This window comes from Sminthopsis crassicaudata, chromosome 1, assembly GCF_048593235.1.
Source record: "Sminthopsis crassicaudata isolate SCR6 chromosome 1, ASM4859323v1, whole genome shotgun sequence".
NCBI classification, from domain to species: domain Eukaryota; kingdom Metazoa; phylum Chordata; class Mammalia; order Dasyuromorphia; family Dasyuridae; genus Sminthopsis; species Sminthopsis crassicaudata.
The window spans coordinates 584,388,379-584,407,103 of record NC_133617.1 but is presented as its reverse complement, the minus strand read 5'-3'; the positions used below and the strand labels follow the sequence as shown (position 1 = coordinate 584,407,103).

The 18,725-nt window shown below is 34.3% G+C and overlaps 1 protein-coding gene across 4 annotated transcripts in view; it reads right to left on the bottom strand.

Moving 5' to 3' along the window:
• The window catches only part of SCAMP1 (secretory carrier membrane protein 1), a 134,557-nt gene that overhangs the window by 77,794 nt on the left and 38,038 nt on the right, over nt 1-18,725 (bottom strand). For all 4 annotated transcript variants that reach the window (XM_074282334.1, XM_074282336.1, XM_074282335.1 and 1 more), the window contains 3 exons: nt 11,251-11,328; nt 1,212-1,310; nt 370-481 (listed from right to left, as the gene is read on the bottom strand). In XM_074282334.1, the coding sequence (XP_074138435.1) occupies nt 370-481; nt 1,212-1,310; nt 11,251-11,328 (289 nt within the window). The remainder of the gene's footprint in view (nt 1-369; nt 482-1,211; nt 1,311-11,250; nt 11,329-18,725) is intronic.

The following is an 18,725-nucleotide window of genomic DNA, read 5'->3' as shown; positions in this document are numbered from 1 at the left end:
TTAATTCAGAATTGTTAAACAATTCCCAATAACCCTAGAATCATATCACCACAGGGGTGTTGAAATTATGCTGATAAAAGCAGCCACAGAACAAATACTGGACCAAAAAATGTTATTTATTATAATCAAATCAAAATATGAGATTCTGGAAAAATGCCCCTACTTTTCTTAGGTTACATAATCTACCATACAAGCTCTCTAGTCCAATTTTTAAAAGCCAATGTTGAAATCTAGATAGGAGATCCACATTGTATAAGCTTCCTAAAAGCTGAGGAACAAGATCTGGATAATACAAAAACCAAAACAATTAGTATTGTATATGCAATTTTCAAACTTGTTTTAAAATTTCTGAATAGTTCCAATGCATACCACCATGTTGATTGAGACTCTGCATTTCTCTTTCCCGGCGATCTAACTCTGCTGCTTTTCTTTCTAGCTCTTCCTGGCGCTTAAGCAGTTCAGCTTGAGCCAACGCATGTTCCTGAAGAAAAAAGCCACAAGAATGCTAACAGGATACTCAAATGCAAACATTTAAAAAATTATTTCCAACTGCATATTTACGTCATATGGTAGAATTTAACATTTTAATTTACCTTTTCCCATGTAAGGGGCTGCATTTTAAAAATACTATAGTTTAGGAAAACATATTTCTAGGAAGGCTAGACCTCATTAGGTTTCCTGAGGTCTGACAAAAAGTCTTATTGAGTTAGACTAAGTAAGGTGCTCAAAGGGAGATTTATTACTGGGTAAAAGTTGATTTTCATATATGTTATTAAGTCTGCAAGGAGGTAGTGTCCTAGACACTGTGTCTTACTTTCTATTACATTTTAACTTTCACTATAGCTGCCTCTTCTGCCAGTTTGTGGTTATATAGTCATTTGATCCCCTTTCCCATTTCATTACTATTATGATACTATACTTTATGCTAAAAATAACTGAAAGAAGAAACAGACTTTAAACCCCTGGAATAAGAAGCCTTTAAAACTATAATGCAAGTTGTGTGTACTCAACAGTGAAAAGATCAGAAAGGCTAGTAACATGGTTGCCCAAGAGATAACTATATTGGCCAACAAACATAAGAGTAATGAAGATTAACCAAATGGAACCATTTAAAAATGTAGATATTCAACTAATCAGAAGAAATATAATATCAAAATATTTGTAAAAATTATATTTTCCAAAGAAAATTTCCTTCATTATCAAGAACTAACCTTTGCGATTTGTGTATAAGCTGAGGGTTCTTCTGTTGGCTTCATTATCGCTGGTTGTGTACTAGGTACATTAGGCATTTTCACATTTCCTGGTGGTGCCTAATAAGAAGGAAGTATAAAAGTAAGTCATAGTGAAAAAGGATTTATTTTAAAATATGTTAGTTTGAGGAATATATCACTATTTCAAAAACTAAGAAATGAAAACTTTAAAGAAAATTATCAAAAACAATTTTATATTACTGAGAAAGAATATAATCTGCTCTTATAACTTGAACAAGATTTGTTTGGTTTATTAAACTAACTCTGTTTCTTTAGTATAATTAGACAATATCTACTTGAAAAACGGGAATAAGTACATCTTACTTCGCAATTATTAAAGTCTTTTGGATTCATTATAATATGAGCCAGAATAATAACATTACAATAATAACCAGCATTTACATAGCGCTTGAAGTTTACAAAGTATGTTATATATATTATTTTTATTCTTACAACCACTCTGGGAAATGGATGCAATTCTTATCCCCAATTTTACATGTAAAGAAATTTGAGTCAGGAACATAACAAGTGATTTGCTCAGCAGCACATGAGCAGATGTCTGAATGTTAGATTTAAACTAAAGTCTGACTCGAGGTCTTCTGGACTTCCTAGCTGTTTATGTACTTTAGGAATATCTCTTTAATTCGTGCACTTCTATAGTACAAATACTCATGCAAAGGATCCAGCTTATCTATCTCCCTAGAAAATCATTTTAAATCACTTAATTACCTTCCACTTGACTAACCCTTTCAGAGCATGTGAAGAATAAAAAGTACATAGGTGAGTAATTGTTATTTTCTCAAATTTTTTTAACAGTGCTAACATCTAGAAGGATTTGCCTATTTTCCTTCATTTACATATCTTAAAAATTGATGTATTAGTCTCAAAATCTTGCTGCCTAAAAGACAGACATCATTTTTTTTAATGCATGTAGTCCAATTGCTATTCTTTTTTTTTTTTTAATTATCACAAATAATGTCAGAATTCAAATAATAAGGTGAGTCTAATGTTATTGATGGAGGAATTTGTTTTAGAAAAAATCTTGGGGATATCTTCCATTTTCACCCATTTATTTTCCTCTTCCCAATTTTGTCTTTAAACATTCTTGAAACATTGTGAATCCTAGTTCTTCCACTTTTAGGGCATGTAAGCAAAGACAAGTCAATTAACATCTCTGGGTCTCAGTTTTCTTTTTTGTATATTCCCAGATTGCTTTCTAAAAGCTGTGGCTCTGATCCTAAGAAGTCACATTTCCAGACTTCAGTGCTTTGCAGATCTAATGCTGAGATGTGACTCCTTTCAGACAGCAAGACTACTACTTCACCTTTCAGGTCCTGAAATTAACTTGTGTTTAGGCAATGGGAAAATTACTATACCAGATTATTATTTTGTATAGTATAATTTGCCACATTGTGCTATACTCAAAAGTCAGCTTACAGAAGAGAAACAAAGGCATCAGAGCTTCCTGGGGTCAGAAGATGTAAGAGGTGATAGTTTTAGGCAACAAATCACAAGAATGTTGCTATTTATCTAGTATTTATATTTTTAAGTAAATGTCATTTTACATTACCAAGACGCCAATAAAAAGGACTTTAATTCCTGGGATAATTTTAGAGTGGAATATTTGTCAAACATCTAGAAAAGGAAACAGTGATGACAAAAAGCCAACACAGCTTCATCAAAAACAGGTCATATCAAAAGTAATGTCATTTCCTTTTTTGACAGGACTACCAAACAATTAAATGAGGGGAATGCTGCTGATATATTTTTTAAAAGCTTCTTATAAAGTATCTCATATTATTCCTGTATAAGAAGTAAGAGAAATATGGCTCACATAATACAATGAAAAAGATTTGTCAATGAGTGAATGGGCTGGCATAAAAAAAATATTAATTATGAGTCAATATCAATAAGCCATGAGGTTTTTAGTGGAGTACCCCAAGCTCAATGTTTGAACCTGCACTGTTTAACAATCTCATCAATGATTTGCCTAAAGGGATAGATCAAATTTAGAGATGACTAGGAGAGCAGACCAACACAATGGACGAAAGTCATGATTCAAAAAGATTATAATAGGACAGAATATTGCGCTGAATCTAACAATATGAAGTATAAAAACATTAACTTCAGAAGTATAGGATTAAAAAAAAAACCATATTGATAACAGTCGGCCTAAAATAGACTGCAAAACAGTAAAATTATTGGCCAAAAATACAATTGAAATCTTGGGCTATGTTTAGATAGACAGTGCTTACAAGAATAAAGAGGCAATAATTTTACTGTACTCTATCCTCAGTAATCATCTGGCATACTATATTCAGTTCTAGATGTCATAATTTCAAAAGTACATTAATAAAATAGAAAGTGTCAAGAGGAAAGTGGTCAAGATAGTGAAAGGTCTTGAGAACAGGATATATAAAAATGATCAAAGAAAATGGGCATATATAATTTGGAAAAAAGGAAGCACTTTACTGCTATCTTAAAGTATCTGAAGAGTTGTCACGTGACAGTCTAATCACTGTCCCAGGTGACAGAACTAAGAACAATTGAGTAAAAGTTGCAAAAAGGCAAGTTTAGACTTGCTATCAAAAAAAGTTTCCTAACAATTAGAGCAGTACAGAAGTGGAATGAGCTACTTTAAGAGGTATGGAAGCCTCTGATGACCCTCTTTGGGATGTATGGTTAGGTATTCTTTTTGCATGTGGCTTAGATTAGATGGCTACTGAAATCACTTACAGCTCACAAATTCAGTAACTCCCAAGATTAATCACAGCTGGTTTTGACTATTCATAGAGAAAAAAACATAAAGTGTAAACTCAAGCAGGTTTTAAGAAATGATAATACTTTGGGAAAAGCAGAGCATACTGTAATAATATACTTACTGTATGCTGAGAATGTAAGGTAAGTCACAAAACTTAATAATCTTTGACCTAAGTGACCCCTTTTCTGCAAATAAATATAAAGAAATGATGGAAGAAAAAAGGGTTTATTTATATCCTCTCCAAAATAATTTTATAACACAAAAACAGAAAATAATAACTATATCCAATTATTAGAAAATCACTAAACAAATTACTATCCATTGAATGTAATTATATATTATCATGCTGAAAGACATTGAATGGAAGGAAATATGGAAAGACATATAAAGTGATACAAAGGAAATGAGCAGAATCATTTAATCAAATATTTATTATTTACTTACTAGATTATTAGGCCCTTATTAAAAAGAACATAATATTCTTTAAATACAACCATATTCAAAAAAGGAAACCAAAACCAGAAGTATTACAAGCTTTAAAAAGTACACAATTTGATTCAGAAGAGGACTCAGATAATAAATTTGTTTAGTTTGCACTATTTGATTTGAATGTAAGAATATATGATATTGTTTGGGTGCAGTTATATATTCAATAATGGTGTAAATGGCTAAAATTTTAGAATTTTGGTTGGAGATTATTTCATGATTAGTTCCACTCTGAATCTGTTAGCATTTGTTATATAAATACTGTGTGTGTCTGTGTGTATATTGCAATAATGAATACATGTAAATGAATGAAATAAATACAGGAAAAATGATAAACATATATAAACTAGAAGGGACAGAATGAACAAAGGCATGAGAAAAGCAGAGGATCAGTTCAGTTGTCAAATTTAACAGACATAAAGGAAATCCTGGAACAGAGAATTAGAAAAAAACTGGATCAGATTCTAGAAGGCCTTCTATGTCAAGTGGTTAAGTTGTAAATTACTGTGTAACTAGTAGGGATTCATTAAATATTTCCAAGTAAGAGAATAATCAGAATCATGCTTTAAGAAAATTAACACTACAACTGGTTTTTCAAAAGAGTTATAGAGCCATACTTCAGGAATATTAATTGGGAAAGAATACTCCAGATAAAACAGAAACAAAATAGGGAGAAATTCTTGTAAATATCCTACTAGTCCATTGCTATAGATTAGGTAAGGGGTACAGAAGTCTGAATTGTTGGCAATAAGAAAGAAAAGGAAGAGATAGGAACTAGATATCTTAGGGATTAAAGAGACAGAATTTAAGTGACATATTTCATGTTGTGATGACAGAGATAACAGTGATAGGAACCATCTAATTTATTGATTTGTATTTTATTTTTTATGAAGTACCAACTACAGGATTTGGCACATAGTTGGTTCTTAATAAATGTTTGTTAACTGAGAACTAAAAAGGAACTCAAGTGAAGAAACAAAGATAATTAAGAGACCAGTTTAGACAAGTGAAATTTGAAGTACTGGCAGAATATGTAGGTAAATATTGCTAGTAGGCAGTTCTGAACAAAAGAAACATTGCAAGCTACAAGGAAAGAATAGGAAAGTAAAGACTTTTAGAGTCATACACATAAAGTTATGAGTAGAAACAAACAGAAAAACAGAAAAAAAAAAAACCTTAAGAATTTCTATACTTGGGGAACAGGGAAAGAAGCTGAAGTATTAATCTGAGCAGGAATGGGCAGAAAGACAGGGAAAAAAAAAAGAAAGATAGGACAACTATTAAAAGGGCACCAAAGCTGAGAATTTAAGAATGATGGAAAAAGTCAACAATTTGAAAAGCAAAAGAAAAGTCAAAAAGTACAACGAATAAAAAAGGGAAAAGGAGCTACATGTACAAAATAATCTGCAGCAATACTTTTCATGGTGTTAAAATGTAAAAAATTGAGGAGATGACCATCAATTGGGGATTTGGCTAACTAAACAAGCCATGGTCTATGAAAATAATGGAATAATATTGTGCAATAATAAATGATGAACAGGCAGATTCCAGAAAAAAAAAAAAGTGGAAAGACTTGTACAAATTGATACAAAGTGAAATGAGCAGAATCAGGAACACTGTACACAGTATTAGCAGTACTGTGTGATGATCAACTATAAATGATTCAGCTCTTCTCAGCAATACAATGATGCCAGACAAGTACAAAGGACTCAAGAAGGAAGATGCCATCCATGACCACAAAAAGATGACTGATGATCTCTGAACACAGATGTTATGGGCCAGAACTTGAAACAAGATACTAAGTGGAATTGAGAAAACAATGGTTAAATCTAGTTTGGCACTGATTTAATCTTACAACAAATAATGGTTTCCTAGTAATATTAAATGATTGGTTTATACTCAATGTAGAGCACATAAGCTAAGAACCTCAGCCAGGATTCAATTCAAAGAGATTCAGAGGGTAGAGAAGGAGGCAGGAGCTCAAGCTCTCAGAACCGAGAGAGATAAGCCTCTATCTAACAAAACTAGCTGAGCCCCAAGTAAAGGAGATATGACTTTGAAAGAGACAATAAGGGATTTGGACTTTAACTCCTGGCTACACTTGAAGTGATTACAAAAGTGAAATGAAGCTGCTCCCAGAGACTCCAAAGAAACCGAACCAAGAACAACATTACATTTTGGCACCCAATGGGTGTTTCAGTCCAGGAATCACCACCAAGTGTAGCCAGGTGTTAAAGTCCAAATCCTTTATTATCGCCTTGCCTGGGGCACAGGCCAGCTTTCTTGAGGTCCTCCTGAATGTATCTTAGTTTCTGTGGGGGAGGCAGGAGGACCACCACCACAGTCTGTATCTTCCCTAGTTCTGTCTCTCTCTGAGTTTGTCCGAGCTTATATGCTCTCTTATAGGTGTGAATCTTGTGGAACTATATTAAGTACTAAGTACATGTACTGAACTAGAGAACTTTTAAGTACCATGTTAAACAACCATTGTCTTTATCAATTCCACTGAATTAGCACCTTATAAGAATCTTTGTTTCAGAGTTCTAACCCATAACACAGATCAAAGCATACTTTTTTGTTACTTTTTTTTTAATCTGTTTTTTCTTTCACAACTGTGACTAATATGGAAATATGCTTTATCTAATAATATATGTATAATATATCAAATTGTCTATCATTTTAGGAAAAGGAGAAGGGTGAAAGTGGAGAAAAATTTAGAATTTATAATCTTATATTATTTCAAAAATTGTTTTGATGTGAATTTGGAAAAAATACTATTTTTAAAATACAAGAATGAGAAAATTTCTCAAAATTAACATAGGATAAAAAAGTAGGAAAATGATTCCGTATATAGTCATGGTGTATAGACACCATCAGGAGAACAAAGGTACTATAATTCTACAATCACCCAAATTAAAAGTCTTGAGAGAAAAAAGGCCCAGAATGAAGGGAAGTTTGTTCCTTATGGAATGGGAATTATATAAGGCATAGTAAAAGGGGAATGTCCAGAGTTAGAGTGAAATATCAATTGGGTAGGATTGAAAAGGACAGGTGTGGAGGGCTGCTTCAGCAGATTTTATAAGGAAAGGCTGGAAGGGCAGTGTCCAGTGCTAGCAGCTCCACTACCTTTAGATAATCGCCAGGTGATGTGGAGAGACCCAGAAAGTGGTGAATGGAAGGGACCAGATAGGTTAACTGCTTGGGGGAGAGGGTTTGCTTGTATCTCTACAGATGGAGAAGGAATCAGATGGGTGCCAAAGAGGCACATTTGCCTTGTCCATCAGAGAGAGACGGAGCAGACCCTTGAAACAAAGAAGACCCAAGAAACACCAGATGGTTCCACTGCTGACTGTGCCTATCACTGGAAGAGCCAAGCAGTTATGGCAATCGACTCATAAACATCAAAAATTGTTAATAAGAACGTTGCAGAACTTCAAAACCACAGGAATCATTGGATTCCCTGAGATATATGACTGATGCAAGACTTGAAAACCTTCAGGAATCATTGGATTCCTAAGACATGATGAGACAGTTGCAGGACTTCAAAATCTGCAGGAATCATTGGATTCCTGATACTTGGAAGAAATGAACAGTAGATTGTTTTCGGACTATCTCTTGGCTGCTGAAGAAGGTGTATGTGTGATTGTTATTTATATACTGTTATGTGCCAGAACTCTGTACTTGAAACAAGGATTCTTACAAGGTGATAATTCAGTGGAATTGATAAGACAATGGTTATCTAGTTTGGCATGGTGATTAATAGTTTTCTAGTTCAGTACATGCACTTAGTATTTAAGATAGTTCTACAAGATTCACACCTATGATAATGTAATTATATTAGAGTATATAAACTGGGACAAACTCAGCCAGATTCATTCATTCTGTCTCACACCACCATGGGGGCAGGCCTGTCCTCCTTCATTTCTCCACTGAGACTGAGGCCCATCTGAGCCAGAGACAGACTCACAGGGGCAGAAGACTGGAAGCTGGAGCACAAACCCTCAGACTGAGACCTCTAGAAAACCAACCAAAACATTACAATATGCCCTCCTTCTAGGACTTCTGAAAATCTTTTACAACACCATGCTGATTCCTATTGTTTATTATATCACTATTTGCATGTATAATTCATGTTTGTTACAACACACTGAGACAGCAACAGCTGTGGGAAGAGTCATCACTAATAGCCTGTGCTTTATTGTTATGTGCTTGTGTATTACACCTCCCATATGCTGATGAGTCTGTGTATACCTGTTTCTCAAGTTCAGCCCAGAGGAAACCTGTTAGCATTATCTGGTTTGACTCCCCATTTCACTTTTAGTGTTTCCGTGCCCCTTCCTAAGAAGTCAGGGAGGGCTTGACCTACCTATGTTCTAAAACAAAAGAAAGTGGGAGGTATAGAGGGTTGGAACTCTGAAAAAGTGAACTTAAGATTCAGTATAGTTGATGAGATAATTCTCTAGCTATTGATGTATTCATTCTAGTCAAGTACATATACTTAAGGTAATGAGACACCTCTTCTGACAAGTTGGAGCATGCTCAAGTATGGTTGGGCATGCTCTGTGTGAGGTAGTGATTTAAAGCGCGCTCTGTGGGCTATGGGGGAATCTCAGCCACAGAGGATTCAGACTTCAGACTCTAGAAGCCAGACTCCATCTTTGATCAGCCACAGTCTGCTCTCCTGATTCCTTCACTTCACTTCCCCCCACTGATCCTTATCCCAGGCCCACCAGAAAGCTAGCCTGGACATTATACAGAGGGATTAAGAAGAGGAGGTGGGGGAACAGCTAGGTGGCGTAGTGGATAGAGCACCAGCCTTGAATTCAGGAGGACCAAAAAAAAAAAAAAAAAAAAGGAGGAGTTCAAATCTGGCCTCAGACACTACACTTCCTAGCTGTGTGACCCTGGGCAAGTCATTTAACCCTAGCCTAAAATTAAAAAAAAAAAAAAAAAAAAAAAGAAGAGGAGGAGGTAGGGAATGGGGATAAGAGACATTTTCGTCTAATCCTAGGTTAGGGAATTAAGTGGGTGGGACATAGGGGTAGTAATGACTAAGTAATGAAATATAAAGTTCAGTTTTACTGGATGGTGTGATACAGTAAAGGCATAGAAGCAAAATCTTTTGAGTACTAAGCATACCCTCATGCATATCCCCACCACATGAAACTGAAATATTCTTCCATTTGCTACCACATTTAGACTCTCCTTTTGCTGCTATCATCCAGCAACCTATTCTCCTTGGAAGTTCATTTAATTAACATTTGCACATCTATACATAACATTGTAATTATTTTTTTATTTAATATTAATTTATATTATAATTTAATATTAATTTAAATGATTAAAAATATTTATATATAATTGAGAAAAATAAATAAATAAGGTCTGCTCCTGGTCCACTCTTCCTCTTCTTCAACTCTTTTGCTTTTATATTACAGATTTTTAACATTCCTATTGAAATTCAAACAACTTAATTTCTCAAATTCTCTATCTCCTCAAACCACATGATCTACATTACACTTTACTTAACCCCACAAAAAGGAAGAATATTACCCTGGAACGTACCATTATCTACAAGTATTGCATTTCCATAATCAGAAACCCTGACATTACTCAATTTTACCATAATCTCAAATCATTCCATTTCTTCCTTGACTTCATTCCTTATAAATTTATTTTTCAAAGACGCAATTCCTCCATAGGACAAGAGTTCAAGGGATTCAAGAATAAAGAAAAGTAAAATAATCAACCTAAAGAACACTGTACAAGCTAACAGCAATATTGTAATGATGATCAACTGTGAAAGACTTAGCTATGCTGATCAAGACAGGGATCCAAGGCAATTCCAAAGGATACATGATGAAAAAATGCTTTCCAACTCCAGAAAGACAAATGATAAACTGAATAAAAAATGAAGCAAAACATTTTTTCACTTTATCTTTTGGGGAGTTTTGTGTTTTCTTTTACAAAATGGCTACCAGATAATTATGTTTTTCATGACTTCACATTTGATATTGGTATATCATATTGATTGTCCTCTCAATGGATGGGGGGAGGAGGGGTAAGAATTTGAAACTTTAATTTTTCTTTAAAAATTACTGTTTAAAAAAATTGTATATATAGTTAGGAGATAATTAACAAAATAAATACATTTTTAAAATTAAACTAGATGTCCTTAGCATCTCCAATTATGAAAATAAATTATGGCAAGCAACTAAAACTACTGCAAACAACCCACTTAAAGAAGCTGATGATGGAAAATAGAAAGCAAACAAAAGAACAGACATCGAATTATCATTATTTCTAAGGGAAACTTCATAGATATAAATGAAGAACAACAATGAAAATATCAAAAAGAAACTAGAAACTGCTATTGTCAATAACCACTTGAGTTTGACGCAAGGGGAAAGATATAAAGCAAATATCATTTTAGAAGAGATAAACTAAGAAGTTCATCTATTAGATCCAAGGGACCAAGGAGACACTAATGAGGATTCTCTGTTATGTAAAGGGGACATCTCACATTACCATAAAGATGGCACAGCTTTCAATAAAAGATATTGTAAGTATGCTTTTTTAATAAAAATATTTTAAAAACTTTAAAAAATATCTTCAGACTAGTTTAATAAGATTTTGATAATTCTAAGTAATACTTCATTTAAGCAACCAGCTAAATGAACAAATTTTTAATGAAAATACAATATTTAGATAATTTAAATAAATCATTGATGATGAAGTAAAGAATATTCTTACCGTTCTAGAATCAGAAAATGGATTATATTCATCAAGTCCTGGTGGCATATTTCTTGTCACCTGTGTAACTGATGGATCCTGAAACAGAAAATTTAAAATAAATTTAAAATAGAGTCCATTTTTTTAATAATCCATCCCAACTCATACTGATAACAGAGAATTTAATAAAGAAAATGGAAGAGCAAAGAGATTTTCTTATAATCATATCTACTTTTTCTCAGTTTCAAATATTTTATTTACTACTATTACTTCCCAGTAACTCCCTCCCCCACTAAAAACTAATTAAAAATAAAATTAAGTGAAAAAAATTAAGATGTCTCAAAATATATGTCTCAGTCTGCATTTATACTCTGAAATCTCTGCCAAGAGAAAAAAGGCATTTTTCATATCACTAGTCAACTGAAGTCAATATTGATCACTGTATTATAAAAGCTCTAAAGTAAAAAGCTCTATAGTAAAAACAAAAGCTCACACTCTCTCCTCCTTTCAGCCCATTTGCCATAACCCGGCTGCATAAACTTCCTCAGCCGGCCATAATTTGAGAACCCCTGCCCTAAATTCTTATGGTATCTGAATGAGATGGAATATTATTGTGCTATTAAGATATGATGAAAAAGATGGGTTTAGAAAAACATGGGAAGACTTCTATGTGATTATGCAAAATGAAATGAGCAGAACCAGAATATCAATTTATGAGATAAGAGAAATAGTATAAAAATAATAAATTGTGAAAGACATTGTAACCCAGATCAATACAAATGACCTACCGCAATTCTAAAAATAATGAAAAACACTATTCACTACCAGAGAGAAAACTGATGAACTTGAGGTACAGAATGAAACCAATTTTCCCCTTATTTTACTCATAGAACATGGTAAATGTAGAAATGCTTTGTATGACTTCATCTTGTAATGGGTTTTGTATTTATTTTCTCAATGGGTGGGGGATAGGGAGGGGAAGGAGAGAATTTGAAACTGAAAATAAAAAACTTCAAAAAAAAAAAAAAAAAAAAAAAAAAAGGAAAGAAAGAAAGTCCTGTCACAGCTAATTCAAGCCTATTTATTATTCATTCATCTCACTGCTGCAATTTACCCTCACAGGACTCTGTAGTCAGTTGACCATGCTCCACTGCCTAGAAACAAGATGAAGGTTTCGGTATATTCTTCATGCATATCTTAGTAAGAAACATAAAAAGCCTATGGTAAAGGCTAGAGCTTTGTAAAACCTAGTTATTAAGGAAAGAAGATGCTGATAATCTCAAAATGTATAATGTCAACAATTAAGACTTCCACTACCTAGATTCATCTTTCCCAGAAACACAAGGCCTAAAAAACCCATCAAACGTAAGCATTAATTAAGTGCAATTGAGGCCTTATAGCTCTCTCTTCTTGTTTCCACTCTAAAAGAACTAAATCACATTAATGATGAAGACCAAACAAAACACCTACCTTATTCCATTATTTATATGGGTACACACTGAAAAGATTTCTTAAAATTTTCAGAGATCCTCATGGCCCAAAAAGCATCTTTCCACAATAGTATTACATATAAAAATATTTTCTCAAATACAAAACTTCTTTTAACTAGGAAACAGAACTTTCTCTTAAAAATTAATAGATAAAATACAAATACTTCAACTAAATTCCTATATAAACCTCACTCATACTAAAGCATAAGTCTATCAATAAACTTAAAATGAAAAATTATCTTACCTTCCAACAAAACTTGCCTTCTTGCTGCTATAATACATGTCATCTCTCATTTCTGTATCTTTTCATAGGCCAATTTCCAAATCTGAAATATATTCTCTTTTTACCAGAACCTCACAAAATTTCTTCAAATAAAGGGGCTCAGTTTAAACACTATATCCTACATGTGTTCTATCCTAATCCCCTGTGCAAATGTTATTCACTACCCATCCCTCAAAGAAGATAATCTATTTTGAGGATAGACAGTTTTAATTTTGTCACTGTACCTTGTACCTTGCATAATGCTGTACTCATTGTAGACACTTAATAAATGCTTCTTGAATGTATAAGGAAGCAGAAAAATAGGCAACGCCAAGTATTTGACAATTTTTCATTTGTGGAAAAGATGGAGAAATATAAGTGAACCAGTGCCACAAAAGCTAGACCCAAAAGGTAGTCATTACTAGCTCTATGTCAAAATAGAAAATATAGGCTCTATTATTTACATTTTTATTAGTGACTTAAAGTCCTAAATGATATACTTATCAAATCCACAGAAAACACAAAGCTAAAAGGAAAGATAACAAGGATGGATAACTGAATTAAGAACAAAAAGATGTGAACAATTCATAGGACTATTCAACTCACATTATACTAGGGAAAAAAAATGGCTTCACCTAGCAACAGCGAACATAAGAAAGGTGACTTCTGGCCAAAATGGTTATCTGAACAGAAGTGGACTCTCATAAACCTACTTTGGCTAAAAAAAGCACAGGACAGAATAATGACCTAAGATCAAATGAGAAACTATAGGAAGTAACCACTTGAAGGCTGTACAAAAAGTCAGTAACCTAAGGGCCTTAGAAAAGGGAACTTCTGCTCCCTTGCTTCTCTTGTTTACAGGGAAACAAGCTAGAAGCCTCTCAAAGACAGATCAGTGAGATATAGTTTGTGCCTTGAGAGCATAAGCATCCAAAGACTACCCAGAGATAGCACCAGTAGAACAGAAATCCAAAGCTTATATACCTTAGAGCTGACACCTCGGTTAAAAAGGTTGCAAATTTCCTGGCACTTTCTTATGAGAGACTTTAGAGGGTCTTGAAGATCTAGCGAAAGCTCAAAGGGGTACTGCAGGAGGAATAGGTCATACAGAAACCTAGGTGATCCAAGCTAAGACTAAATAAAGTCAATTATTAAAGCACAGGAGCAAGCTTGGCCCTGCATTAGCACAAAGTCCCAATTCATAAATCAAGCCTGGAGAGATGAGTAAGCTCAAGAAAATACAGACCAGGGGCAGCTAGGTGGTGCAGTGGATAGAGCACCAGCCTTGAATTCCAGAGGACCAGAGTTCAAATCTGGTCTTAGACACTTAACACTTCCTAGCTGTGTGCTCTGGCCAGGCAAGTCACTTAACCCCAGCTTCAGGGGAAAAAAAAAATACAGATCATTGTTAAGAATTATAACAGATACAAAAAACCCCACAAATTAGATTTTGGCTAGGTTTCCAGGCCAGCCCACCAGAAAAAAATAATAAATATTTTTTTTTAAAAAGCATTAATGGTATTGGAGAACCTAATCACCATACAGAAAAAATAATTCTATCATTTCTTAAGCCCCTTCTATGTGTTAGGCAAGGAAGGAAGGGTCTGGCAACACTGCTAGCATTGGAGGAATTAGTTACGACCTCTCATAGAAGGTGTACTTCAGTAGAACTATCAAAAAAAAGGCTTGAGATGTTAAGAAATGGAGATGAGAAAGTGCATTCTAAGTAAATAAAAATAAACACAGGTGAGGGATATATCAGTCTAACTGGGAAGAACAGAAAGAAGATGAGAATTTCAAAAAATTGTCCAGAATTTCGATTTAGAATGCCAGAAATTAATGTCTCCTCTTTCTCAAGGCTCCATGTTATTTCTATGAATTGCTCAGATAATATAAGCAGAAAGTGAAAGGGATTCTGCCCAGCAGTCTCTTGACAGAAGGAGACTGTCTTCTCTTCCACCCACTGGAAGAGTCTAAAAAGTTATTTTGAGCATTCTGTTTCTGTATTTGTTCATGGACTCTGGTAACTCCTTTGAGTCTTACACATTTTTCTGCAGTGTAGGAAATAAATACTGTTCCATATAGGAGATCCATATTGTACACTGAGCACTTGTGAAGTAGGGGAAATAGGATACCCACATTCTGGGGAAATCTTCCCTCTACAGGCTGTACTGCTGACTCTTTTCCAGAAGGGTACTCTTTGAAACCTCTTCACCTCAGTAACTGATTCCAAACTGGAAGTACCCTTTAGCCCTAAGGCCTTACTTTCTCAATGACTGGTTTCTCCCAAAACCTCAATTTAAGTCAAAGTCCCACACCAAGTCTTCATTCTTCTCAAGGAGAATATCTCAATTGCATAGTGTCTACCAAGCTCAGACAACAGTGTCTTCCCTTCTGTTCTTTTCAGCTCCTTTTAATGTGCAGTCTTCCCCCATTAAAACATAAACTAATTGAGGGCAGAGACTATATTTCTTTATGATTCTGCTAGTATCCGCAGAATTTAGGACAGTGCTTAGCATATATTAAGCATTTAATTGTTGATTGTTGACTGGCTTAGACATGTGCCATTCCTAAGCTTTATTTAAATTTTTCCAGTGTTTTACTTTGGGATGAGAACAAAATAATGAGAGAAAATAACCTATTAGGAAGATGAGGGGAAATGTTCCAGGAACAAACCTAGTCCTAGTGAGCCCAGAGTCCTTGGGGGGCAGGTCCTAGATCCTAATTAGACAACAGAAGGAGGAAGGGACTTGCCCAAGATCACAGGGTTCATAGTTAACAGAGCTGTTACTTGAAACTGCAAGTTTTTACATTCATTAACAATATTAAGAAATAGAACTTTTCTGTAAAGAAACTCTTTCCAAAATGGAAAAGTTCCTTGAAATAACGGCCTTTATTACCCACTTAAAGTGACTGACACTAGAATTTTCAGGCTTAAGATATCAATGAAGATGGAGTAAGACAGCAGTTTCTTGGCACAGCTCTCCTTACACAGTCTTCCCCACACATAAACCACTGGCTTTCCCAACTTCCTTCAGACCCAGCTTCCCTAGTAGCTTCCTGGTAAAGTTCTCACTTAGGAAACTTGATTGGCCCCTAGCTTCTCTAACATGGGTGTAGTAAATTGATAATTCCATGAACCATCAAGAACCAATAAAACTAGTCAAAAGACTGAAAAAAAATAGAATAAAATGTGAAAACTACATGACTTGAAGAACAACTGACCTGGAAAATAAGTCCAAGGAAAATAACTTAAGAATTATCTATGACTCACTGAAAGTCATAACCAAAATAAGAGTCTAGAAATCATATTTCAAGAAATATAGGGGGCAGCTAGTTGGTGTGGTGGATAGAGTACCAGTTCTGAAGTAAGGAGGAGGTCCCAAGGTCAAATATGGACCTCACACTAAAACTTAACACATCCTGGCTGTATGACCCTAGGCAAGTGACTTAACCCCAACTGCCTCAGCCAGGGAGAGGAGAGAGGAGGAGAGAGGAAGAGAGAGGAGGAGAGAGGAGGAGAGAGGGGAAGAGAGGGGAAGAGGGGGAGAGAGGGGGAAAGAAATAGAGAGAAGTCATCTAGATATCATAAAACCAGAAGGAAAAAATTGAAATTAAAAGACCCCACTAATCATCTTCCAAAAAAGAACCCAAAATAAAAATGCCTGAGGAATATTATGACAAAATTCTATAACTCTAAGATCAAGGAGCCAAAAAGAAATTGTTCAATTGTCATGGATTGGCACAGTCAAGATTACACAAGATTTATCAACTTTCAGTATAATGGAGAAAAGAACTTAGAATATAAAATCCCAAAGGGCAAAGGATCTAGAATTACAACCAAGAACTTATCCAGCAAAACTGAGTATAATTCTACAAGGGAAAAACGGACTAACAAAATAGAGATCTTCAGACATCCTAATGAAAAGACCTGATCTAAATTGAAAATGTGACATTCAAACACAAGACTCAAGTATAAAAAAGTAAACATGAATGAGAAATCATAAAGGACAATCATAATGAGGTTAAATTGTTTATACTCCTATATGGGAAAATGATACTAGTAATTTCCAAGAACTTATCATTATTAAGGCAGTTAAGAGTCTACCTTATTAGAGTGCATGGAATATGAGTCTTATGTTGGGATGATGCCAAAAAAAATGGAAGGGTAAGAAAAGAAAGAAGGAGTGGGAGGAGGAGAGAGGAAAGGAAGAATGGAGAAAATTATCTAATGCAAAAAGTCATGAAAGGAAGTTTTTACAATACCAGGGGAAAGGGAAGAGGTATCACATGAACCTCAATCTTATCTTTACAGGTTCAAAAAGAGAAACACATGCACATAGAGAAAGAATTTCATCTTACCCAACAGAGAAATAGAAAAAAAAAAAAAAAAATAAGAGAAAGAGGGGAAGGCTGAGAAGGGGAAAAGAGAAGAGAAAGGGGGGAAGGCTTAAGAGGAAAAACAGACTAAAGGAAGCAGTGATCAAAAAATTAATAGATTTTTGAGGAAGACAAGTTATAGAAAGAGGATAAAGAGAAGAAAACTAGGTCAAGTGAAATAAATATACCATTAACATTCGTAACTGTGAATATAAATGGGATAAACTCATTATAAACAACAACAAAAAATAGTAGAATTGATTAGAAACTAGAATCCAATAATATGGTTGGTTTTGAGTGGGTTTTTTTTTTGTTTGATTGTTTTTGCTCAGGCAATTGGGATTAAGCAACGTGCACAGGGTCACATAATTAGCGAATGTTAAGTATTTGAGGCCAAATTTGAAATTAGGTCCTCCTGACTCCAGGGCTGATGCTCTATCCACTGACATTTTGCTGCCCTAAACAATATATTCTTTACAAGAAACATATTTGAAACAGAAAGACACATAGAGTTAAAATAAAGGGCTAGAGTAGAATCCATTAGTCTTCAATGGTAGTTATATAGGGTAGCAATAATGATTTCACACAAAACAAAAACAGACCACAGTAAAAGAGATAATGAGGAAAACCACATTTTGCTAAAGGGTACCACAGACAATAAAGTGATATAAATACTTAACATACAAGCACAAAATGTACTGCATCCAAATTCTTTGAGAAAAAGTTAAATTACAGGAAGAAATATTAAAACTATAGTGAAAAAAATTTGGAACATAAAAGTTTTACAAAGGTGAATGTTGAAAACAAAAAGCTATTATTAAAAAAAAAAAAAAAAAAAACCTGGGGGCAGCTAGGTGGCGCAGTGGATAGAGCACCAGCCCTGAATTCAGAAGGACCCGAGTTCAAATTTGGTCTCAGACACTTGGCACTTCCTAGCTGTGTGACCCTGGGCAAGTCACTTAACCCCAGCCTCAGGAAAAAAAAAAAAAAAAAAGGAAATGAAATTTTAGAAAAATAAAACATGATAGACCTTTGGAAAATACTGAGAGTATAAAAAAGTATGTCCTTTTCTGAGCAGTATACGGCACCTTTACAAAAACTGACCATATATTAGTGCAGAAAAATCTCACATATAAATGCGGAAAAACAGAAATATTAAATATATGCTTTTCAGCCTATAATGCAATAAAATAAATAAGCTCCCTTTAGAAACCACTAGACAACATAAGAATAAGTGAAGCTTCTCTTGAAATAATCAGTATCTAAAACCAAGGGCAAGCATCATCTGTAAAAAGTATAAAATAGAAGCCTTCCCAATAAGATCTGTGAAGCAAGGATGTTCATTATCAACATTCTTATTCAAC